The following is a 26,561-nucleotide window of genomic DNA, read 5'->3' as shown; positions in this document are numbered from 1 at the left end:
TTGAAGGCATGTTCAAGCATTTATAAAAAAATCTCACCCAGAAAACAAAGACCTGCTGTTTAATGCCTACATAATCTCACACTGAAGAATTCAAACAGCCATGAAGCAATGAAGAGCGACACTGTTATCACTGCTGAGACATGGCAATTGTGAGATCTGGGTGTGATCAGATTGTTAAGGGAAAAACAGCACTAATCTGCAAAAAACCCTGAGGATCTTACCCTGAGTGGTTCATCATAGAATCGGTTTAGTTGTAAGAGATCCTCACAAGCATTGAGACCAACCATAACCTAACTCTGGCTCTAAAACATGTCCCTAAAAACCTCATCTACACATCTTTTAAACACCTCCAGGGATGGTGACTCCACCACTTCCCTAGGCAGCCTGTTCCAAGGCCTGACATCCCTTTCTGTGAAGAAGGTTCTTCCTAATCTCCAATCTAAGCCTCCTCTGGTACAATTTGAGGCCATTTCCTCTCATCGTATCACTTGCTACTTGGCAGAAGAGACCAGCACCCTCCATGCTACAACCTCCTTTCAGGTAGTTGTAGACAGTGATAAGGTCTCCCCTCAGCCTCCTTTTCCCCAGGCTGAACAGCCCCAGTTCCCTCAGCTGCTCCTCATCAGACTTGTGCTCCAGACCCCTCACCAGCTTCGTCACCCTTCTCTGAACTCTCTCCAGCATCTCAATGTCTTTCTTATGATGAGGGGTCCAAAACCGAACACAGGATTTCAAGGTGCGGCCTCACCAGTGCCGAGTACAATGGCACAATCACTTCTCCAGTCCTGCTGGCCACACTATTCCTGATACAAACCAGGCTGCTGTTGGCTTTTTGGTCACCTGGGCACACTGCTGGCTCATGTTCGGCCGCTGTGAATCAACACGCCCAGATGTTTTTCTGCCAGGCAACTTTCCAGCCACTCTTCCCCAGCCTGTAGCGCTGCCTGGGGTTGTTGTGATGCTAACCATTTCCCCTTGGATTATTTGGGCTTCCTTCTGCTTTCCATTCCCATCTTCCAGCTCAGGGGGCTGGGTACCCGGAGCACAACTGTTCTGACTACTAAAGACTGAGGCAAAAAAGGCATTTAGCACCTTGGCCTTTCCCTCATCTTCTGTCACTATGTCTCCCCTCCACATCCATCAGAGGATGAAGATTCTCCTTAGCCCTCCTTTTGTTGCTGATATATTTATAGAAATATTTCTTGTTCCATTTTACAGCAGCAGCAAGGCTCAACTCTACTTAGGTTTTGGCCCTTCTGATTTTCACCCTGCATAACCTCACAGAGCTACCGTATTCCTCTTGAGTAGCCTGCCCCTTCTTCCAAAGGTTATAAATTCTCTTTTTATTTCTAAGTTCCAGCTGCAGCTCTCTACAGCCAGGCTGCCTTCTTCCCTGCCAGTTTGTGTTCCAGCACACCGGGACAGCCTGCTTCTGTGCCTCTAAGGTTACCTTCTTGAAGAGAGATCAGCCTTCCTGGACTCCGTTGTCCTTAAGGACTGTCCCCCAAGGGACTCAGCCAACCAGCCTTCTAAACAGGTCAAAGTCTGCTTTTTGGAAGTCCAAAGAAACAGTTCTGCTGACAACCCTTCCAGTTTCTCCAAGAATAAAAAATTCAGTCATTTCATGACCAGTATGCCCAAGGTGATCTCCAACTGACATGTTGCCCATGAGTCCTTCTCTATTTACAAACAACAGATCCAGTGAGGCTCCATCCCTGGTAGGCTCACTAACCATCTGTGTCAGGAAGTTACACAGACTACAGGAGCATCCTAGACCATTTCCTCTCTGCTGTGTTGTATTTCCAGCAGACATCTGGTAGGTTGAAACCACCCATAAGAACAAGGGCTAGCGATCATGAGACTTCTCCCAGCTGCCTGCAAAATATTTAATTTGCCTCTTCATTCTGGTTGGGTGGTCTGTAATAGACGCCCACCAGGATGCCGCCTTGATTCTCACCCATAGACACTCTACCCTATCATCACCCTCATCGAGTTCCAGGCAATCAAAACACTCCTTAACATACAGGGCTACCCCACCTCCTCTCCTTCCTCACCTAACCCTTCTGAAGAGTTTGTAGCCATCAGATGCAGCATTCCAGTTATGAGAGTCATCCCACAGAGAGCCATAGTAGGTCCCATCTTTCTTGGGACTCCTCACAGAGCAAACAAGGTTCTAGTTTAGACAGAGATGGGCTCCAAATGGTTTGCATCTTCTACAGGGAAATGCTGATATGCCTAATAGAACAAGCTAAAACCCATTTGCTTCTTAGAATTTTGTCACCCTATGCTGCAGAGCTCCTAAGCCCATCCTGTTCTTCAGGACCCAGTAACTTAGAATTCATCTGGGTAATAAAAGCTACACAGGACAGCTGGTAACTAGAAGACCTCATGAAGCTCAGTGTTACTTTAATCATACACATAGTGAGTTATATACTAGACACAGCCAAAGATGCACATCTTATCATAATTATGTGCTAGGGATCGGAGACAAGACCACCTGAAATTTGTGAGACGCATTTTTATATCAGGACTATTAACTGAATTTATGCATATGAAAAATAATTAAATATTCACACACAGTGTCTAAAATGTATTTTTCTATAAAAAAAGAAGTGACCACTACAAGTGAAATTCTGCACAACACGTGCTGTAATCATTAAGAGCAAATTAACCACACAGATAATTCTCTGTTGGAACAGCTAAAGATTTAAGGAGTAACTCTTGTTTGGAATCACTATCGACAACACGTTTGTTAAGTGTAAGAATCAGAAATAATGAAAGTGTCACTTCAGAAAAACAAACATATCTTTAAAGTATCAGAGAAGCTAAAAACATTCTAAAAATATTCTAAAAATCCTGAATATCAAGTCTATAATGCAGTAAAAGTATCTTCACTGAGACCAAAACAACCTTAAAAAAAAAAAAAAAAAAAAAAGAAAAAAGAAAAAAGATCGTCTAAGCTAAAATGATACAGGCCAAACTTGAAACTGGAGCAGACTTACCTGGCAAAAGTCACAGTTTTGTGAATGTGGGTTTTTTATAATAGAAGTGTTGATGAAAACTTGCATCGGTGAGAACCAAGCAAGCTACAATAATATACTATAATATACTTTGACAGCCTTCTCAACTGAATTTATTCTCATGAACAGCAAATTAAAAAGAGCCATTTTAAAGAAGAACTTTCACAAAATAACGATTATCTGAGAAATACATATTTTTTGCAAGCAGTAGGTAGTAATGGAATGGAACCAAAAGTCAGCTTTCAAAACAGGAAGCTATGGAACCTTTTTGCAATGCCTGAAGAGATTTTTAAAACTCATCTAAATACTATTAAACATCTGCCCTTTTTCTTTCATTGATTTAAACCATTTTCAGAAGGCTCATGATTCAAAAAGGTAAAGATAGCAATCTAAAAGCCATGGGGAAAAAATTTCTCCCCAGGGAACTCTTCAGAAATGCAGCCACCAGTCTCTGATAAGTGGCGAATCTGTTGTGGTATTTCTTTCAGAACAGTATAAATTTATCTGGCATTATCTCCAGCAATGCATGCATCATTTCAGTCAAAGACACTATAGCTATTGCAGCAAAAGAAAAAGGAGGTAAGTAGAGAAGGGCCTAAAGAAGAAGGTTGCTTTTCTCTGCAGAGGAAGTAAAATCCCCTGCATGAACATTTATGAACAATGCAGACATAATTTAACAGCTTAGTTAAAAATACAATTCTGTGTTTCAGGATAAGTGCTGTTATTGAGGTGAGTTTTGTTTGTTTTGAAAAATTTGTTCTTCTGCTATTTAAATATTTTAAAATATTTTCTGGTTTTGCATACAAGGAATTTAAAGCTCTCTCAGAAGGATGATCTTCATATAATATTATTTATAGCAATTAATGCAGTGTTTCCAAATAATTCTCTTTGTAACTGATTAATTCCAGGGCATAAACCCATAGTGCCATTATTTTATTTTTGCATAGGAAATGTCCTTGTCTATAGAGGCACCAATTTAAAACTAAAACCAGATCATTTAAGTTATTGCACAGTCATTTATACTGCTTATAAACGTAACTTTTTGTAGGGAAGCAGGAAAGAATTAATACAAACCAGACGGTCTGTATTGTTCGATCACAAATCTACATACCCCTTAACCTTTAAAATGCTACAAAATAATTCAATCACCCAAATCTCCCGCTGCACCAAAGGTCAGTAATCCATACTTCAACAGACCCCTCAGTATTTACCGACAAAACACGGAGCCCATTTCTCCCACAGAAAAAACCCCACATCCTGGAATGCTTCGAAGTTTGTTATATTCACTAATACCCAATTTATTAAATGTAATTATGTGTTCCAGATGAAGGACACTCACATAAAACCAATATTCTAGACCTCTCCCACAATAAACTGTTCAAAAAAACTACAATATACTATTAAACTTAGGGAGTGTCAGATTCTTGAGTTGTGCTGAGGAACACTTTTATGCAAGTGGTCAGAAAGAGTCAATCAGTAAGATTAGGTTCAAGTGGCAGAACCAGGGCCAATAATTCTAAACTCTCAACCCACACTCCAAATTAAACCTTGCATACTTCATCAGTGAAGAATTTATGAATTGTCAGTCTGTGCCAAACCAACAGCTCTCCAAATCCAGTAGGCACATCTTTATCTTGCAGAGAAATAAGCTACTTCTTGATCTTTTCCAGTATGACACGGAAAACAATAGTTATGTATATTTTTCCAATTTGTCTTGCACTCCAAATCCAAGCAAAACTGTCAAATCTCCTTCAATCTGTATGTATGTATGTATGTCAGATAAAAATACTACTAGATTTAGAGGAAGAATTTCTTCTGTGAAGAAGTGGACCAATAACAGGGTTGACTTTCTTAAAATCTGTTAATATAACATGAAAATCATCTATAACAATATCCAACCTAATTGATCTAATCAAATTCCTGGCAACATCTGGCAGTGCTGAACTTCAAACACTGCTGAAGGTGACCAAAGAAGTTTACCTTTGACATTCTCACAGTATACTACTCCTTTGATTTAAAGAAAAGTGATCTTGCATCAAAAGAACTGGTTTTAAAAAAAAAAGATGGAAAAAGATGGAAAAGATGGTCTAGTTAGGAGATAGAAATAACTGTAGTTTTTCCAACACTATCCTGAAAAGACGCATCAGGCAAACAAAAATTCTGCAAATATAATACCTCCATGGAAACTCAAGTTCTCCCTACAGAAGTCCTCAACATGGACACATAAATTGTCCAGGAAAATGACTCTCTGCAGTTTTAATAGGAACACTGGATATTCTTCTTCAGATATGGGAGCCTGGGGCCACTGAAGGGCAAGTAACAGCTCACCCTGGTTCCATTTATACCTATGGCTAGATAATAGTCACCATCAAATTATAGCAGTAAATTTCGGCTGGAGCTGAAATAAGAAAGTTGCATTGTCAGGCTGGAAGAAGATGACGGGTATCATTGACATGGTATATTTGTGAATGATACAGCAGAAAAAAAGCTCAGAAAAAAATCAGAAAAAATCTCTTTTTAATGCCTTTGAGCTGTGAGAGAACTGTGAGGGTTAGTAACAGCTCGTTCTGCTACCATTTTTACTTGGACTCTTTTCAGGTACACACAAATTACCAGAATGATTAAATGCATTGTGAAGGAGCATCTGGGAGTCTATAGCTGGACCACGAGGTGCCCTTACCTTCCAGAGGATCTTTATTTAAGCCCAGCTGGCTAATAATATATCGAGGTATGTCTGTTTTAATGCCTTGTCCCTCTTTAGCATGGCCTTCAGCTGCTTCCAAAAGATAGTAAAATTCTTCGGGATCAAATTCCTAGAAGAAAAACAATCATCATCATTCTCTCTGCAGAAGTTGAACTCTTAAAACCTAACATAAAAACCTCCTTTGCTTCTTTGATGGCAAATATTAGACATTTCCCTTATTAAAACCAGTACTTCTTTATTACTATTAGTCTATTACTCTGCTACAATTCTTAAACAACGTAACATGCCGTATGAAATGAAATTTCATACCATTATTTCAGAGCACTGCTTTATAAGAGTAGTAAGTTCTTTGGACTCAAAATGTCCCATAGAGTAAAATGACCTACAACCAGCAGTGATAAGATTTCACATACTGAAGACATCATCTCCCTGTACCTGCTTGCATGTAGAAATCCACTACTGAAATAAAGAAATTATATAAATATATTGCTTTCCACTCTTACTTATTTCGAAGTATTTTAAATCTATATGTATATATATATGCACTATGCTTTATGGAGAATACAATTAAATAAATCACTAGCTTCAGAATGAAGTCAAAATCATAAGTTGCTGAAAACAACATCTGAACTTCATCGATCCAATTACTGCAAATCTAAGAATGAAACATCCTCCTTTGGGAAACAACTATATTACAACTATCATTTATATCATGCCTAAAAGACAAACAAAAATCCCAGACACTCAAACCCCCAAAACACTGCTTATCCCCCAAGTCCCTTGCAAATATGTTTACTTTACTACTTTGATACATGATAGAAATAGGAAAGCCTTGAAAGGAACAAGGAAGTTTTTTAATAGTTGTATGGGGTATTTTTTCTCCTTCATCTACTAGTATGAAGTCATACTAAAATATTTCTCATATAGACATTACATTCTCAAAGATGTTTGTTCCAACCATAGATCACGACAGTTGTAATTCTTAATAGAGAGCCAGCTGGAGTCATGAAACACTTATGTAACTAAATGGACTTTTTGCCGGAGTAAGTCAGCTCTGTCAAAAAGATTTGTGGGAGCCAGGCAGACTGCTCAGCTCATTTCCTTGCCTGTGGGTCATTTCATGGCCTGCCATAACTCCAGGGGGTTTTAGTCTGCACGCTGGGTCACATGCCCATGTCCTAGCTCCTCAGCCTACCCCGGACTTGGGAACAAAACATCCCAACCTGGAAGACAGCCTGAGAAATCAGGTATTGTGTTTCATTTTGGAAGTATTGAAACTGCTATGGCTACCAGAAGGAGCTGGCAAGTGCATCTGAAATGAAATATCTTCGGATTTTTCAGTCTTGCAGAAACAATCTTAGTTTTTCATTTGTCATGAAAGAATTTCCATCATCGCCAGCCTATCCCAAAGGATTTACCACAAACCCACAAAATGCTGAAACTCTCTTATGTAGCCCAAAGTCTCAGGATGGTGCTACACTGCCTAAAAATCTGAACAGAGTAGCTAAGCATTACATGCTGTCTAAACCCTACTCTACTCATCTGACATGCTCTCCCCAGCTGTCTCTCTCACATCTTAATCCTTGGCACTGAAAAGCACAACACCATGTGTGCCAAAACTTCCTATCTACCTTCATCAAAACATCATCATCTCGTTACCTGCTGCAGCGGCAGATACATAGCTTCTCCACTTGGCTAAGACAAGGTAATTTCAAAACAGATACTTTTAATAATCTGAATGTGTGTGTGTGTGCATCTCCAAATACATATTACGTATACACACATATACATACACATGCGTGAACAATTGGAAGCAAAAAAAATTATTTTCTGATATTCACTTCCAACTCTGTGTATCATTTTTCATATGCAAGTGAAGAAAAACTTCCAGTATTTGGCAGTAGCTTTTTGGCACATGTAAAACTGCAAAAGTTTTATTCATACCATTACCAAGTGAATAAAAATAGGAATCCACATACCATGAACACCAGAGCAAAGATCAGCATCAGAAAACTGACAGCATTACTGCATGGTATCTAAAACTTCTCATGACAAAAGTGCTGGATTTATTTCCTACAACACTACAAACTTTCTTACAGGGGCTGAAGTTTTCCATATTTAGTATCTATTTCAGACAGACATTCTAAAATGTTAGCCGGCATTATTCAAAAGTTTCCAGCAGGAAGCTATGAAAAAGCAACAATATTGTTTCTGTAAGATTACATGATTCCAGTGATGTTTATGGAGTATGCTTAATACTTTCTTCCATGAGAAATGTATTGTTTTCGTGACAGTATGCCTAAATTTGTTCAAGCTGTTCTCCTCTTAAGAAACATACTGTGCTGAGTTGTTACATTCCATCTCAAATTTCCTAAAGATCCTATTGCAAATAAGAACTGGGGAAACTGTGCTGGTTTTCTCTGCAATTGCTCCTCTGAAACTCTGAACTAAGAGACACAGTCATCTCCTGGCCTTGCAAGATTGTCCTTCCACTTGTATCAGCAGGCCCAGCAAAAGCAAGGACACTGGATGCACAACAGCTCTACCCTGAAGCACGGTAAAGGCAGAGGCAGTGGGCTGGGATAAAAGCCCAGAGGCAGAAACTGGGAACTAAGTGAATGGAGATTGGGGCTTGCTAGCTATAAAACTTGGCATTTAGGAGAATTAACTAATGTGCAAATACATCACCAAAAGAGAACCTGAATTAGAAACCTTGAAGACAATAATGACACTGGGAGTAGGGGTAGGTGGGAGAGAGCCAGTATGTAGGGAAGAGAAGGACAAAGCATCACAAAGAAGCCTCAGTCTATCAGTTCACAGGATGTATTTAAGGTCATTTTTGGATGTGTGATGACAGAAGGGTGCAAATCAGAAGGAAGATATCACACGAGAATTGGGTTAAAAGCTGGACAAGGATTATATGAACAGGGAAGATCACCCTAGACATGGAATGAGCATTTCAGTGTTGAGGGTGAAGGAGGAATGCAAATTTTGTTTGATTCAATGGCAGAGGCAGGAGATTCTAAGGTATCCTCTGCTCTAAAGTCTGCCTTTTTTCTTTTTTTTTTTTTTCAAAATCTTCTCTTTCATGCTGATTCAGAGCACATACCTTATTTTACATTCCTTCTAAACTGCAAATCATGAACGAACTGGGAACACTGAGACATGGTGTTTCCAAAACAAAACAAAGGCAGCTCTCAGTTTGTCAGTGGCTGAAAGAGCCAGGTTGTGGATTAATTGTGCTACACATGAAGAGACACAGCACAGAGCCAAAATCAGGTTGGAAAGACTCAGATTCAATGCCATGCAAATGCAGTTACAACACTTTCAAAGCTTAACTTAAGTCTAGCAGCAGGTTAGTGGCTCCCACGTAAGCCTTGCCAGCCTCAAATAGCTGTCTGCAGCATCAACACTGTGATCCTGGTATTGGCAAGCAGAGTGGCTCAACAAAGTCAGCTCCGGCTGCCTGCCAGGTCTGTTGGATTCAGGCTGGCACTTACATGGTATTTGGGTGTCTATGCTGTCCTTCGGAGTACACTGTGTTCTGTGAGGGTTTATTAGTTTCACTGAAGAACGCAGGCTTGTTGGTTCTGTGCGTAGGAGCAACTTCCTACACCTGAGCCACCGCAACTCTGCCAGCATGTGCAGGCAAAGCAAAAAGACGCCCACATGGCCTCTCACAAGCTAGCCCACTCTGGCAACATCAGTGCAATGCTCATGCACCAACAGGTTAACTCCTCTGGTCCCTAGTGTAACTCAGACTATACATGCAGCTACCCTAAACCCTCTGCTGCTGTTCTCCCCAAATCAGGTATCGCAGAGCTGACTGCAAGCTGCTTATAGCCCTGGCAGCTGTTGCGTGGACAAAATGATGAAACTTGTAAGAAGAAGAAAAACAACAGGAAAACCACCCAGCAGTTATGATTCCGGAACAGATGTCTCAAGGGAATAGCAAAGTCTAACAAAATAACAGAAAAACGCAACTGGTTTTGAACTGGAACTTCCTCAACTGATGAAAGGGATTCTATAACATAGTATTTGCAGCAGCAGGGAACCAAACACAACTGTAGGAGGTCCCTGCCAGTCCCATGTTCCTGAAATAAAAGCAGAAAGGATCCCACCAACAATGAAGCCCTGCCCTGTTGTTTGACATGTTTCAAGAAAAAGCTGTAAAGGGCCTTGAATATTAACCCAGAAACTTTCCTATACAAGTGAAAAACCTACTTATAGCAAGCATGACCTTACCAGGCATTCCAGTAGACGAGCAGGACGAGCAATAACTATCAGGACTTTTCGGACAAGTTGCTTAATAAATGCCAGTTCTTCACTCTCTGATCGCTCTTGAGCCTAAGAGATAGAAATAAAATGATAATGAAACAAATTGCATTTGAGACACTACTGAGGAAAGTATATTCAAACCTTTGAAGCATCTACTTGAGACAAACAGCACAACAATTTCAAGATGCCAGCAGAAATAACAAGGATTTGAGCAACGCTGTGATTTCAAATCGAAGTAATTCCATCTGGACAATTCTAACACTACAACAACAAACCAGAAGTGCCTACAATAGACATAATACTTACTACCTTTTTTTTTTTAACTTACACAGTATTATTACCGTTAGCTTTGCAAAAGGCACTACATTTCAATACAAACCTACATCTCTCCATATGTACAGATGTGTCTCAATATGTTGATAATTTTAGGATGAAATGAAAACTGACCTAAGTAATGCTAATAAACATAAGCGACTTCCATGCCAAATTGATACCGATTTCCTATGGCCACATATCATGCTAAAATGACAATGACATATATAGATAAAATTATACTTGCATAGAGGCGCCATATAAAGGTACACATTGAAAGAAAAACAATGAAAAACTGAAAAATTGTACAAGGATGACTACAAAGGAGGGAAAATGCTACAAAAGAACACATACAGGAAAAATATTTCTAGAAGGTTTGGTAACATTTGCACAGTGGTCTGAGCTGCATTTCAAATTTCTTTCAAATGCACCCCTCTAAGAACAAATGATATAATTTAAGGACGCTAATGAATGCAAAGAAACCATATCACTCTCCTTCTAATTAAAAAAGCCTAATAGTCCTTCACTCATTTATCACAGCATTTATTTGTTCTGAACAGTAGAAACTGTGGACTTCAGTCTTTTCTCATATCTTGCTTATTCAAAACCACAAAGACAACTAAGAAACTAACATTTTAGAAGTGATTAACTTGTACAAATAAGTACATCTCATATAATACATAATATTTTTTGAAGTTAAAATAACAAACTATGAAAGCTAAATATTGTTTTCAATATAAGCACTACAATTTTAAAAACATCAAATATTTGAGAAGAACTAATCTGGGAAGTTTAAAGAAGGAAAAAAAGAAAAGACACAAATACTATCTAGGACTCTACAAGAGGTTTTGGAAGAATCTTAACTGGACACAAGCATTTGTGTTCTGCACACTATCAACCAAGTCCAAAGAAAACACTTGTGTAAACAGAAGAATCCATCTGTTTTAATCACAAGCAAAATGTAAAGCACCTTTGTACAGCTTTGGGAACACTCAGGTGCATACATGAATGAGAGACTGAATATATGTTACATTTAAGAGAGAGGAAGCAGGAAAGCATTCAGGTCTGCTCGACTGTGACCTCAGAATCTTAAAAATGTTGGTTGAACCAAATCTCAAGGGAGCTTTCCCCCGGTTGTGCAAAGCAATTGCAACATGTGAGGCAGAAGGAGGAGATGCAGATTTCTAGGAAACGTCGCAGCTGGGAATCGACAATAAACGGATCACATGAATCCAAAGCACAACTGAGTGCCTGTAACTGAGTTGTGCGAAGAGAAAGTTTTCTTACCTGTTAATAACATAATATGACAGCATCACACAGTTGACTTGAAAGTCTGAATATTTTAAGGTACTACGTTTTTGTAAAGCGGAAAATTTTTACAAAATAAAACTAGCATCACAGCACATGACAAATTCAGTGTTCCTGCCTTTTTTTTAAAATAATGCACTGCTTTATATGAAGACTGGAGAATAATCTGCTTGATTTTTTTTTTAGTAGATTGAGGGATTTAAGTGAATGAGCGAACATATACTCCAAACTCTACTTACTGTGTAGCTGTTTTAAGTGATATGTTAACAGTGATTAACAGCGTCCAGTGAATTTCAGCTTAGGCTTGTTTCCTTGTATTTCTACATTATCTCCAGTCAAGTGGCCAGCTCGGCCTGCACTTTGGCATCATAAAAGCATTTCACAAGAAGGTCAACAGTTCAAACCTCCTTTTGACAAGTAAGCAAGCTCTAAGTATTTTCTCTTTAAAAAACAGGGTTTCAATAATCCAAAAATAAAACACTTATGTCTTGAGTTTTGCATTGCTTTACGAAGAGAAAAAGTTCAAAATACAGTAGTCGCAGAAAACCTAGTTACTGAATAGAAGTTAACAAAAAAGCAGCACAGGGAAAGAGACAGAAAAAAAAAAAAAAAAATCAACCAAAACCTTTACCAACCGCTCCTGCATTCAAAAGAAAGGAAAAAAAAAAAAAAAAGACATAAATCAAGACAAGCACCGTATCTTAGCATCCCAGTTGGAAAATTTCAAGTCAATATAAAATCTGCTGCTCTATCGCATTAACTATGGCTCATAATGTGCTATCAAATCCCACACAAACAAATGAGTACATTACATTCTGTACTTGTTGTTTTAAAAAGGATGCATTAATAAACTGTAGTGACTTCTGTCATAGTGCATTTATTTTGTCAGGTTACGAGTTCTTAACTCATTTAGCTGACTGTTCTATAGAAGTTTCAACACTTTTATAACCTACATTATTTCTGTTAATAAACAGTTTAATTATGAAATTAATATTATAAATATTTAAATAAATAACCTCCAGCTAATGGAAAACTAAGGGTTGCCGTCTGCTTTCTCAACACAGCAGGCAATTAGCAGGGTTGATAAAGTGGAAAGTGTGTATGTTTCCTCATTTATCCACAGTAAATGGAATAGCAAGCCTTCTCATTTAGGGTTTATGCACACACTTCTGTAAGCAATTTATAACTTGCACTGCACGACAAAATGTTGTTGTTTCTGAAATCTTTACAACGCATCTATTTCAAGTTAGTACACTACGATGCCTTTGTAGTGATTATTATGTAGACTAAAACTGTGTGAATACCACTTTGACAATTATTTGAGTGAATAGTCATGATGATGTCCAGACAACAACTCTTAAGGAAACAGATTTAAACATTTTTTAAGCAAATGTAACGGTAGTCTCATGGGTCATACCTCCTGTAGTAATTTGTCTAATTTCTGCTGTAATTCAAGGAAGTATCGTGACGTGATGAGACCCTGGCGGGATTTATCCAAACAATCTCGAGCCAGTTCTGTGATCTGATGGTGAGTAAAACTGAGCACTCCATCTGCCAGGGGAAGGACATTCTCTGGACAATAATTTGTTATAATGTCCCGAAGCCTCTCTTCCATCTGAGCTGTGGCCTATACACAAACAGATACATGATACATTAAATCAACTTCACATGAAACTAACAGCCACAGAGCTTATTTCCAATTCTGCAGTGGTTTTGTATTACCTATGAAGTTACCTAGATGGAATATGTGAAACAAGTGAAGCAAAAAAGCAAGCAAACAGAAAGTCAAAGTGACAGATGACGTTTCCCACATTACCAGTCCAGAAAAGCAACAGCCTTACTGTTCTACTACACAGATCCTTCCCTTTGTCTGCCACTAGTGATTAACTTTGATGATCACTAAACAGAACCAAAGAACACTCACGACTTTACAGCTTTAAGTCCAAGTAAAAAATGTAAAACAACCTCATGGAGGTCTACTTTGTCTGTTTTGCTGAAACTGCAGATAATACAGGCTTGAGTATTTTCCTCACTTTCATAAAGGTTATTCCACAAAAATATTTCACTGGGCAGAGTCTGAATGAATACTGACTGATTAAAAGCACCCCAGGCTCGCAGGTCTCGTCAGATGTGTATGCAGGTTGCTCAATGTGTCTGTTTTACAGAACCAAGCACCTGCTTCTCACAGAAACGCAGATGCTTAAAAAACAATCTTAAAAATGCTTTTAGTGTAAGTAAACCCACATTTCTTAGTTCACAACTCAAACACTGAAAAGTTGTTCAGATTGCTGCTCAGTCACTCTGCAAATCCCGACCAATCTCTCTTCATATTTCTACAAAGAAATATGAAAAAAATTCTTCTATTTTTAGGTACTTTTTTGAACAGTATCAGCTTTACCTCATTTTATTTTCCAGAGGTCATCAAAATCCTAGGAGCAACGGAGAGTGCAGTGCTCTGAGCTACACACCTGCAACTGTGTCTCAGACCTTCGGACACGATAGTAACATGTCCTCATCTGGTATCTCATAGTCAAATGCCCGGAACTGTGTACTGAGCTTCACAACTAAAATAAGTATATAATGAGTGCTGGGGAAAAGGAATAAATGGCACTCAAGGAAGGAATGTGCAGGTATATCAGCAAATGCTGCACAAGACCTAGCAAAAAAACCCATTTTTGTTTTACTAATTCAGTATATGTTTGCCCCAAGTACACATCACCTATTAAAACTGAATGTACTGTTGCTTTCCAATCAGTAGAATATATTACCAGGATGATTCATTTCAAAACCAGTTCAGCAGCTTTGCCAAATGAATGTCCAGTTCTCAGCAGGGCTTTTCTTTATTGTGATTTTATCTTTGTAATAAGAGCCTGGTGATGCTTTATGAAAGCCATTACAGGGCTGGATCATTAGTTCCCGTAACAGAAAAGCCACTTACTTAAAACCTATGTAGCCTATCAATTTAGATACTGGGTGTCTTAAATATAATTCATTACCTTTGGGAACCTTTCTTTGTAGACATGGTTCATCATAATAATTTCATTGTCACAGCAGGCAGGAGAACGTCCAGGGCTGCAAGCAAAGCAAATTATCCCTTTAAACTTGTCTCAGCATGAACTAGAATTAGTAGTTATTATATTTTCGTACAGTTTATTTGCAACAAAAGCTCAACACAGACTTCACTAGAAAGGTACATTCTCTCACTAGTGGTAGAAACAGTTCCTTTCTGCTATTTCTGACCAATCCTATGAGAAAGTTGGGGTTGTTCGGCCTGGAGAAGGGTCCTGGGGGACCTTACAGCAACCTTCTAGTGTCTAAATAAGGCCAGCAAGAAAGCTGGAGAGGGACTTTTTACAAGCGCATGTAGTGATAGGACAAGGGTTAATGGCTTTAAACTCACAGAAGTTAGATTTAGATTAGATATAAGGAAGAAATTCTTCATCATGAAGGTATGAGGCACTGGCACAGGCTGCCTAGAGCAGCTGTAGATGCCCATCTCTGAAAGTGTTCAAGGTCAGGCTGGATGGGGCTTTGAGCAACGTGGGCTAGCGGAAGGTGTCCCTGCCCATGGCAGGGGGTTGGAAGTAGATGATCTTCAAGGCTGCTTCCAACCCAAACCATTCTATGATTCTGTGATTAAAGTCCTTGACATCTAACTACTAACTATATTATTTTCTTGGTCTGTAACCACAGTTCAGGATGCAGGCAGTTTTGCAACAAGCCTGAACATAATCTTTCTCTAAAAAGAGCAATAGAGATATATTTAACTGTTAATTATGGTTATGGCTCTTTGAAGGTTACAATCAATATAGCAAGACTTGACTAAGAACTCTGTTCGTTGCAAGCGAAAAAGTTGAGAAGAATGAGTATTTTTTTAAAAACACAACATTAAAGAAACCCAAAACAATTTATTTTGCATCTGACCAGCAGATAATGGTAGCAACTTCCTACAAATAATGCCATACATACATATGGTGTCCCTCAATGATGGGCTGCTGTGCTACAAGAAAAGCACAGGACTTCCAGGAAAACAATCCATAAAAGGTATCCATGGACTTGGCTAATCTACAAAACTACTTTTTGCTACCATGAGCCTCACTGTCTGGTATCAATTCCTTTGAAAAATCTATCAGATTTGCCTGAGTTGGTGACACTGGCCCATTCCATTTGGTCTAAAAGACATGGAACAGGAAAAAGACCCCAGAAATGGCATGGTATCCTGTAGGAGTGACTCTACCATAACATGTACACAAGCGTTTCTTGCACGAGGAGACGAACTGCGTTTCGATAGTTCTGCATTTTTTAAGAGGGCAAAAATTAACACTAAAATTTGTCCCCAGACATCACAAAGGTGGGTCCTTTAATTGATATGAACAATCTGTTATGGGCAACCACAGGCAAATCGACTAAGGACAGAGTAGGTACGTAATTCCATCACAATCCTACAGCATAATTCCCTTTCTGAAAATGCTTGGTTCTTGTCTTCCCTCAGGGTCATTTTACACATTCTGTGAGATAAAGTGGAAGATCGTTTTTTTAAGTGTTAAAAGCATAACAGAAATTGGAAAAAAAAAAAAAAAGACGTGGCAATAAATACAATACAGTTTCAATCTGTAATCTTCTAATGAAGAAACAGGATTTTTTCTTAGTAGTCGTTGTGTAGTCTCATGCAGGTAGCAACTATATTTGTCACTACAGTCTACACAGATTTCTAAATAAAATAATCAAAAAGCAGAGTTAAAATATATTGCACTAAAAACCTAAATCCTTAGGATTTGTACACCTCTGAAATTATTTTTAAACTTGAAAGGATTAATATGACGATTAGAAATATAATAATCTTTTTTTCTTTCTTTCTTTTTCTTGAAAACTTACCCATAGAGTTCATCTGCATTTTGCAAACCTAAACTATTCTGACAGTTTAGAACTATCTTGGATAAAACACATCTTACACAAATGGCCACTGCAAACGAAAATCTTGGTTAAAGAAAATAAATGAGTGCATACACCCCCCACCCGTTTGTTCTTTATCACATTGCTTTCCACATAGTCCTAGAATATAAATACAATTTGACTTAGTTTTGCAAATAAAGACCTGATTCTGTGAACAGTTTGAACTCTGGAAGAGAACCAGAGCTACAGTCAGATCAACAATGACTAGCTCATCAAGACAGTTCATGCAGGCTAGTTGTCTTCATGAAGACCTAGCTTACAATATTAAGCACTGAAGTAAACCATGATCAAAACTAGGAGTAAGGATTTAAAAGCACTATTAGTAATTCAGTATGTCTTTCGTGTATTACTTCAGCAATACAAAAAAAAATAGGGAATGCTCCCAGTGTACAAAACCCACGATGCTCCAGAGTATGTGACACTAGATCCAACCCCTGTTCCCAGATAGACAAACTCACCTGAGACTTCGGGACCGAGGGCGCATTGCAGTGGTCCTGCACCTGCTGTCACTGGCAATGCTCTCAGTGGTACAGAAATGTTTAGACAAAAAATGTAGTTCATCAGGTGTTGGTTGGTATGGTAACTGGTGTAGCTTCTCTTGGGATGAGCATGATGACTGCAAGAACAGAACACAAGCTTCTATTAGAATGAAAAAAACACATTTGCAAGACTATAGCCAGTGTTTATGAATAAAGCTCTTTAATTTAAAAATGATAGTTACTGTCTTCCATGCCTGACTACCAATTTAACGATGAAAATACATAAAAAAGAAAATAAATAATTAGTCTCAACTTAATGAGCTAAATAAAAAGTACAAAAAACCCCACTTCAGTCCCAGAAGAAAGAATCATTGCATTACAAAAGTTCAAATTTCCTCTAAGGCAAAGATGGCATCTAATGTTACAAACAATACGTACGGAATAGCTAAAAGGGGATCTGTTGAAAATTAATTAAGACAGTCTCAGTATAATAAACACGAGTACAACTTCTTGCTATAACACAAACCGTAATTCTATATGCTGAAGGTACTTCATAATCCATATTTAAGACATTATTGATGCTTTTTAAAATAAAATTAAATAAAATCTCAAAATTCTTGCTAAAAATATCATACCCTATTTTCCTATAAACTCCTGTACATTTAAAATGAAGTGAAAGAACTTAATACATATATCCAGACAGGTTCTGTGGCTGACGAAAGTGAAAGTGATTACACTCAAACCATCTACTTATAAAACTGGAAGACACAGACAAGTATGAAATTGGCAGTGCTACCACTAAACTAGCCCTGCAAAATCGCACACAGACACACCACATAAAGCAGTGTAGATGATCTTACTGTCGTGTTTTACTCTCTTTCATGTAGCTACCTGAGCCACACTAAATGTCTTGAGGTAGAACTCCACAACTACTTCCCTAAGTCTAGATTTGAGGTCCTTGTAAAGAGCATGTACATAGTTCAAAGCATTAACAGCCAGCCTTGCTAGTCTGGACTGACGAGTGTAGACAGAAATGCCCTATTGTTTCTGGTAGCAAAACTAGTTTCCAGGACAGCTTGTCCACAAATAGCCTTGTATGACTGCACAAAGCTGCTTGGTACCATGCAGACATTCCCTTTATTTTACCCACAGAGAGGAAGAAGTCCAAAAGCTTGTACTTCTTCCTGGACCTCTTCAGTCTTCAACTGGCTTTTCAAAAAAATGAGATTCTTCTATATGTCAGGTCTTCATCTGCACATTATTGTTCTTACCTGTCTTCCTGTACAGGACAACAAGGCCCCTGCCTGACTGCTCTTTTATTGAAGGCCAGCACATTCAAAGCTGCTTTGCTTATATGATCCCAAGTGATGGAAATCAATAAACTTTCACGCTGTACAGACTTTGTCCTACATTGCTAAGGTTGGCAGGTACTATCCCGGCTGGTGAGCACCGTAATTAGAAAGTCTTGATAACCTCCTGGTAACTTGTGCGGTAAAGGCTGAATATATCCCAATTCCTAGGAACTCAAGAAAAGATTACTTATCACACTAGATTTCATGAAGTTGTATCCTAAAAGCAAAAAAAAAAAAAAGAAGAAAACCCAGTGCTGGGAAAGGCTAACTTAGACAGCACTGGTCTATGTGGGAAGGCTGCATCACATGAGAACAAGTTCAAGTTAGGAAGATCACATTACCTTGCTTTGCTGCTGGCTAAGAAGCATGCACACTAAGAATTTACCGCAGTTCACATGATTGGTAGCAACTTGTCGAGTAGCAGTAATTCATTTATGAAATTCAGCCTTAGCATGTTACTGCGCATAATTCAGCACACAGCATAGATAAATTCTTCTTTCTTATCTCATACTATGGCAGCTGGTTGCAGCTAACCTCCTGGTGTCTGTCCTATGGCCACGCTCCTTCTGATAAAAGATACCCTTAGCAAAGGGAAATTTCCCAATACAGACCCCCACAGATGCCTAGTGCTATAAAATCAGGCTCTACCTCTTTGGCTTCAGGGGATTCTGGGAAGATCGAGGGGACAATAATCTGTATAACACCTTTCCTCACATAATGTGTCAGAAAGTCTAGATCCAACATATTAAAGTGATAATCTTTGCTAACAACTCTCAGTTCTATCAGGATTCTATCACAGGCACAGAGTGTGTTTACTTGGAGGTCTGAATTCTGATCTATTTACAAATACAAATTCTTATACCCAAACACTAAAAAATTAGCTCTCCTGGCTTTCTAGAATAGCTGCTCCAAAAATCATGTAAGATGTAGCGTATTTTAATATGCACAACCACAGTGCATCATGGCAATGCAAATTGTACTTCTAACATAGAAAAGCGAATTTGCCACCAACTTGATGTTACCCCACAGCCTCTTTCCTCATCTCCTTCCCTGTTTACCGATCCAAATAAGCTTCCAAAACCAAAATCTACTGACAGTAATATGCAACTGAGTATTCTCTCACTGTACCATTTTTATAGGCTTGCTCTCCTAGAAGACACACAATCACCTCAACTGCACCTCATAACTGGCAAGATCTGATCCAACTTTGATACAACACAATATACCAAGAGTTTCTTTCCAATCTAATGATCTTAGGAGATATTTTCATTTTGATTTCAACACTGAAATGAAACACACACACAAACACACAAAAAAACCCATAAACCAAAAAACCAACGAACAAACAAAACCCAGGCTAACAAGAAATGGTGAGCTGAGGATAACTGTGATTATCACAGACCCACTGTCCCTGCTTTGACTTTCACTTGCTTATAAAGATCAAAGTTGTGCTATTGTGATGTGTAAAAACTATTTCTGGTCTTCAACTGATAAATCTCTGAATTAATGTGAATTTTATTTATCCAGCACTGAAAACAAAGCCTTCTGTATGTGCACTTAGCCCATTGTGGGAGGTCACTCATTGCCTCCAAGAGTTTGGTACAGCAGAAGGTTGCACGGTGCTAGTTGTGTCAGACTCTTTTGAAAAAGTACATTAAACTAATTAGATGGGAAAACTTCCAGTTTTCATTTTCTGATTCAGATATTCATCCACTGGGGGGAAAAAAGTGAAAAGCATCTCTCCTAAGAACCAAAGAAATAGTGGCTAGATTTAAAATTCAGAGGTTGTTGTGGTGCTTTTGCAGGGCTCATCAGCAGTATAGGATTTTTTTTGGGGGGAAAAAAAACCTCAGACCTAACCATAAGAAATACATGGCATGAATTCTCTACTGCTGGTTTCTTCAACAAAATTCAAAGTTATTTATTGGAAAAACAAGTTTCTTTCCACAAGTCAGAAATTGTTTGTTCAATGCTAGGGAAGATATCTACTGCAATATTTATACAACGTGGTCTAGTTATGAAATATCAAGGAAGAACTCAACAACAGTCTATTAAAGAAGTAAAAGATATCTAAGTCTATAAACGACAGTAGTGTATTTTTTCGTAAGAAATGCAAAATTATGCAAAACTGCTCCACAGCTCAGCATGCATATCGTAGTTAGTAAATGTAGGTCAGAAATAAGTATATGAACTGGAATTAACATTTTAAAATTAAAGATGACAAAGAAAAAGCATATGAGATCAGACTGAAAATTAAACTGTTTTGATATGTTTCTGACACAGCTTTTCATTTTCTTTCTAGCACAAGCCTGCTTCTTATAATAATGATGGAGTTGCTATCGCAATTACTTATTATCTGACATAGCCTCCTTTACGTCAATATATTTTAAGTGAGGAGCACAGCATATTTGATTTAGTTCCAACAAGAGGTGTACAAACATGCACTACGGAAAGTGGTTAGGGAATTAGCATGAAACCAAGAAACTTGCTTGGCAAAAGCAAGATCTACACAGGAAAGAAAGTAGAGGTCACAAATCAGTGCTGTCGAGGAATAGTTCTTAAGATACATGAAATCCCTCAACCTGGTTTGAAGTCAGCAAGAACTGACTTGACTTTCCAGAAGCCTTTGGGAACACACACACACACAGGGGGCAGCGGGGGGAGAAGTTGATCATAACATAAAATGGTCACATTTCATTAGTGTACAGCATGTGGAACTCAATTATTTCACAAGATAAACAGAACACACCCAAGGGAAGTAAAAGCTTACTTGAAATGGAAAAGAAACAGTTTTAAAAAAATCAGATATCAAGTGTCCAGTAATACATATTATTCAGAAAACCGTGGGTTTATTAATGATGCAACCCTAAAGGTAAAAAAACAGGCTAAACATACAAAACCATTTTGAAGAGTCATAGCTGGATCTACAAAGACAAGCACTTTATGGCAGATGATGTAATGTAACTGTCAAAATGCCAACTATTTGCTATTTCCAAAGCAGGCTTCCTCCACAGTCTCTCTGACCATCAGAAGAGAGAGCTTAGTTCCAGGTTGTAACACAACACTGTACTTCCTCTCCAGTATGGAGGTGTGCAAGATGTGCAAAAGCACAGATTCATACTTCTCCCACTGCCTCGCTCCTGAGTCCTGAAGCAAGATCTCATGCACTGCCATAGTGCATGCCACATGTCACACAGTACATGAGTGGCAGGAGGGCTGATATAAGATCACATTGAAAGGCTTGCTCTAACAGGCAAAAATTAACAAATTAGACTTATATTTATCCAGTTAGGTAACCCAAAGGATTACTCCATTCTAAGTATAGCCATCTAAAATGCTAAATATCTAACCTACTATCATGCACTAACATCTCACTATTGACAAAAAAAAGGCAAATGTGTGATTCATCCCACCTTAAGACAGCAGTCTAACCTGGAATGGATGAATCATGTCAGAATGTCTCTTCTCGTTATCAAGGCAGCCTCACCTCAGAGTAGCTACCATATGGTTAAAAAACGGTTAAAATAAGGCATTATGTCTCCATGCCCACTGCCCCACAGATCAAAAGCTGGCGGTTAAACACTACTGACAGAAAATACCTCTGAGCAAAGCACATATTGCCTAAAGTCTGCTATTTCAGTGAAGCAGTTTTATATCACATATTAAGTCAAAGTCTATCAACAGTTAACAAAACCTACATTGCCTTCACCTAAGAGAAGCAAGCTACATTTGAGAAGACATGGTATGCAATAGAATAGTGAGTACTTACAGAAACAGTTGAGCTGGGTGTATTTGTACCATAGCCAGAAGAAGGGAGGGAAGCCAAAGACCAGCGGCGACCATCAGTCCTGTTGTGAAACCAAGGTTAGTCAAATGAACACTGCAGTCTCCTAGCACAGAAACACTTGTGGAAGCATTACTGGGTAAAACTGCATTCCAAAAAGCATGATACAAACAGGGATTTTAATAAAGAGTAAAATTCCACAGGGGACCACAAACAAGCATTCAGCGAGGATGATTTAGGCTTCCAGATTTTATTTTTAGTGTGTTTTTCCAGTTAAAATTCTATGAGATGAAACAACCAGAAAGTGAATGAACGGCTCCACAGAATCGGTGTCTCACTAATACACATAGAAACAGACCACAGGGAGTCTTCACAACTCTCTGGTCAATCAGACGGAAAGCAATGAGAAGCAAATCAAAAAATTATGAACAAACGCAAACCATAATGCTCTGAACCACAGAATAACCACCAAAGTTATATCAGTAAGAGACATCAGCAAACTAGCAGGCTAAGGTCAAACAGCTGCAAAGAATGATCGGGTAAAAGCAAACCTGTTACATGATAGGTATATAAATCAATAAAAACAATTTTTGCAGCAGAAAACATGCTCACTCAAAATTATAAACAAACAAAAAAACAACAAAACCAATTTCTGTTCTTCATCGCTTGCGGTGAGCTACACACAGACAACATAGAACTCCAACATTCCAAGTGACCAAACAAAAAACTATGGGAGCCATGTTTGGATTTTTTGAGGGAGTAACATTTACCTGTCATTTCGGTGCCCATGACTGGAGTAAAATTGTATCCAATATGTTAAAAAGAATAACAAAACAGGACAAGTTTTCATTAATAAACAGTATGATCATGGGGGAGAGGAGAAAGGAGAACTGAAGCTGTTTTACAGTCAGTACAAAGGTCATCTCTGAAGACTGATTCACACAAAGTGTAATTCCATAAAAGAAAAGTCATGCCAAATCAGGAACCTGAAACCTCTTGATGCAGCTTCCATACCCTTAAAGCTGTCTGGGAAAAAAAAAAAAAATCTCCTTGCTTCTCTCCATTCTAACACCTATTTCTCACTCCCATTTATCCACCCACAAGCCACAACCCAAGTCTATGGGACTTTGAATACATACAGTGTGAGAAAAGAAACTACATTAAATAATTAGTATTAAAATATAAAATCCCATTAGCGTATGTTCTCTTCTGACAGTATCAAAGACCAAACTCTGAAAAAAACCTCCTTCTCCTCCTCCATAATTTTTTAAAATTTCATTTATTCTCCTCCTTTCTCCCCTTCCCCCAGGCATGCATGAGCTACCTCCAGATGAATGAACAATTCCAAAAGGAGCTTTCTCTTCACTTTGGCTCAGCTGCACAAGTGAAATAAGTTCACAGCTGGAAGAACCAGAACTTGAAAGTATTAAACATGGGTGAGACTCATATATTCTGAATCTGAGACAGAAAGTACTTCCTTATTGAATGACCCCAACTGAACAGGGTTCCTGCATCACCCAACAATTTTCTCACAGAAGAGCCACTGAGGGTGGGGATGGGATATCATGGAAAGTTATCTGGGAAGCAAACGTGGGTGCACAGGGAGCATCCAAAACAGAAGGGAAGCCCCAACAGCATTTTCCCATGGACTCTCATACACCACTTGTCCCTGCCCTACAGTTCAGTCCTACCCACTTCAGCAGCTCTGGAAAACATCTGTCACCTACCCATGGGCCTGGAAATGCTGCACTTACATGAGCAGCAGAGGAGGCCCCAGCAGTGTCTGTCAGAGGCAGAGGCTGTTCCTGGGTGTTAATCTGACCAGCAGAGGTGGGCAGCGGGTGACACCCCCACTGTTGGGGCGCCTGGGGACGCTGCCCGCAGCCTGGCACACCAGCAGCAGCTGGCAGAGGGCCCCTTCCCACCGCTGCTCCCTGCCCCCCTGCCCCTGCCCATGGGAGCCGTCCAAACCATTCCTTTTATCTTTCCCTCCCTTCCACATGCTTTCCCAGCTTTTTGGTATCCCCACTGACTGGAGGGCAGTGGATAGAAGAGGTGTATCCTATACACCTGTACACCTATATGCCATCTCATCTCTGCTCCTCCAGCCTGCTCCATCACACACACACATACACACACTGTCCTTCCCTTCCTTAGTGCCATACTTAAATTTACAAAATGTAACAGAAAAGGCACAAAGTCAGAAGTCTGACAGCTGTTCTCATTAGCCACAGGTCATTTTACTACCAAAATGGATCCAATCACCACTTAAATGAAGACAACCGCAGCACACACACTGAATTCGCATGAAAATTTTACATTAGCACTGTTTCGAACTTGCGTCATCAGGCATTTTCACTATAAACATAGAACAAAATCAGCGTCCATACAAAACGGTTTCCTGAATCCCACTGAAACGGTGAAATATTTTGAAAAAAACAAAAAAGATCTTGTGTTATCATTCCTTTAATTAAATAATTTATTTAGAGCCTAATTCATTTAGGGCTCTCAAAATGGTCAAAAACCAAATGAAACACTGGTAGACAAATTCAGTTTTTTCCTCCTGAATTTTCAGTTTTGGCAAAACATAATGATTTAAACTTTCTGTTGATTACAGTTGGGAAAGGAAAACTACTCCCTGCTGCTGTTTTTCTAGTAATGTTCAGTCTTTCACAACTGTTTTTTGCATTATAAGCTATTTCTGGATTTAATGAATCTTTCTAAAAACATGCTCACAAACAAATGCCATCTATGGAGAGATAGTTTTCCTTTTTTTTAAAGATACTATACAGAGTATGTAGATTTAAAAGTAGTACTCAACTTTAACATGTTGATTTAAAAACTGACATACGCTATTAGAAAGATTGACAAGATCTAGTGTCACAGATGAATTAGGATCAGATAAAAGAATACACAAGTAAAGCTTTCTCCCTCTCAGCTTTTAAAAAGAGTTACACAATTTCCTTGCACTTACTTTCGAGAGCTTGTGTGTGCTACTTTACTGAATTCCCAAGGAAGCAAAACTACAGCAGCAAGTGCTGTCTCAGAGAGAATATAGCTGCATGCCTGGTGCTACTTAATGACAAAAAAAGCCACTTCATTCCCATTTCCATTTTGTGTACATACTCTTGGATCAACACATAAACTCTGCCTAACCTCTCAGGCCTAGAGGTAATGAACATATTATTTGAGGTAGTAGGCTGACAAGGTGTTAAGTGACAGGCAACCACGTTGGCATGAAGTTTCCCATGACATGCTATCAACTTTGGTTAGGGTTCATTTGATAATAATTTACTTCGTACATCACTTCAAAAATTCTACTAGCATTAATTAATTCTCACAACACTCCTACGACAGAGCTGATTGTCTTAGTGGTACAGGCAGCAAAACAGGTCAAGGTCAGGTATTAAAAGTATGGTGACAGTATTGCTGCTGCCACTAAAATCAGGTCCTGAACTCAAGAACTTTGTAAGAGCGCTCTTGTAAGTGATGCACTTCTTACACTGTTGAGAAAAAAGAGAAAAGAAAAAACACAGATGTAGCTTAAAACTTCCTCATATCTCTATAGATTAGGAGATAACTGTAATGGATCCAAGTCAAACACTAAGTTATTATTTCTTTTTTTGTTAATTCAAAAAGGTGTGGCTGCATTGTTTCAATCATCCAGTACAACTTCTTCTGAAACCGAGGTTTAGGAGAGTTTCCACAAGTGAGGTAACACTTGTCATTGTGAGAGACTTGGCAGATATATTTGCAAATACCTTTTAATAACTGTGTACAACATTTCCTCTATGCAAAATGCATGCTGCATGCTACAAACGATCTCTTACCTTCGTGCAAAAGAAAAGTGGGCTGAGGCACTGGGAGAGAAATTCCTAGGGCTATCTTGAGGACTGTTTCCTGCTGGGGGAGATATACAAAAAATAATTATGAGAGAGAGGAAAAAAAAGAACCCACTAAAAATCTTTCAGACCTATTAATCCAAGCATATCCAGTCAGGACAGAAACTAATTTCAGAATTTATTCTGTTACAGTCTCTGAAAAAATAAACTGTGAAATAGAATCTTATTTCAACTCACATTTCATTTTTATTTGATTTTTAGTTATTGCATTTTACAACTCACAGGAAACCCTTTATTTTGTCCTTTCAATTGAGAATGCTCAAATTAATTTGAGAATTAAAGTTTAGAAAACCAGAATATTAGCTCAGAAGAAACATATTTTAAGTGTCAGAAGCTAGGTGGTTTAAACAACCAAAAAAGAAAATCAAAACGTCTGAAAATAGAAAAATCATGAGTGGGATGGTTTAGCCCTTACACAAAGTCTCTATAGCATCTCTTCAGGAGCTTTACTGTGATTTTTTCATTGTTT

The 26,561-nt window shown here is 38.6% G+C and overlaps 1 protein-coding gene across 17 annotated transcripts in view; it reads right to left on the bottom strand.

The window, feature by feature from the left end:
• MAST4 (microtubule associated serine/threonine kinase family member 4) overlaps positions 1-26,561 on the bottom strand; it is a 313,227-nt gene that overhangs the window by 42,143 nt on the left and 244,523 nt on the right. For 9 of the 17 annotated variants that reach the window (XM_071802651.1, XM_065860147.2, XM_065860152.1 and 6 more), the window contains 8 exons: positions 26,021-26,093; positions 22,961-22,981; positions 22,176-22,254; positions 17,034-17,191; positions 14,619-14,694; positions 13,040-13,249; positions 9,970-10,071; positions 5,701-5,833 (listed from right to left, as the gene is read on the bottom strand). In XM_071802651.1, coding sequence (XP_071658752.1) covers positions 5,701-5,833; positions 9,970-10,071; positions 13,040-13,249; positions 14,619-14,694; positions 17,034-17,191; positions 22,176-22,254; positions 22,961-22,981; positions 26,021-26,093 — 852 coding nt within the window. The remainder of the gene's footprint in view (positions 1-5,700; positions 5,834-9,969; positions 10,072-13,039; positions 13,250-14,618; positions 14,695-17,033; positions 17,192-22,175; positions 22,255-22,960; positions 22,982-26,020; positions 26,094-26,561) is intronic. The other 8 variants (XM_065860150.2, XM_071802653.1, XM_071802655.1 and 5 more) reach the window with 3 other exon arrangements.

This window comes from Patagioenas fasciata, chromosome Z (assembly GCF_037038585.1).
Source record: "Patagioenas fasciata isolate bPatFas1 chromosome Z, bPatFas1.hap1, whole genome shotgun sequence".
NCBI lineage: Eukaryota > Metazoa > Chordata > Aves > Columbiformes > Columbidae > Patagioenas > Patagioenas fasciata.
Note: the sequence above shows the minus strand (reverse complement) of the source record. Positions and strands in the feature narration are given on the sequence as shown.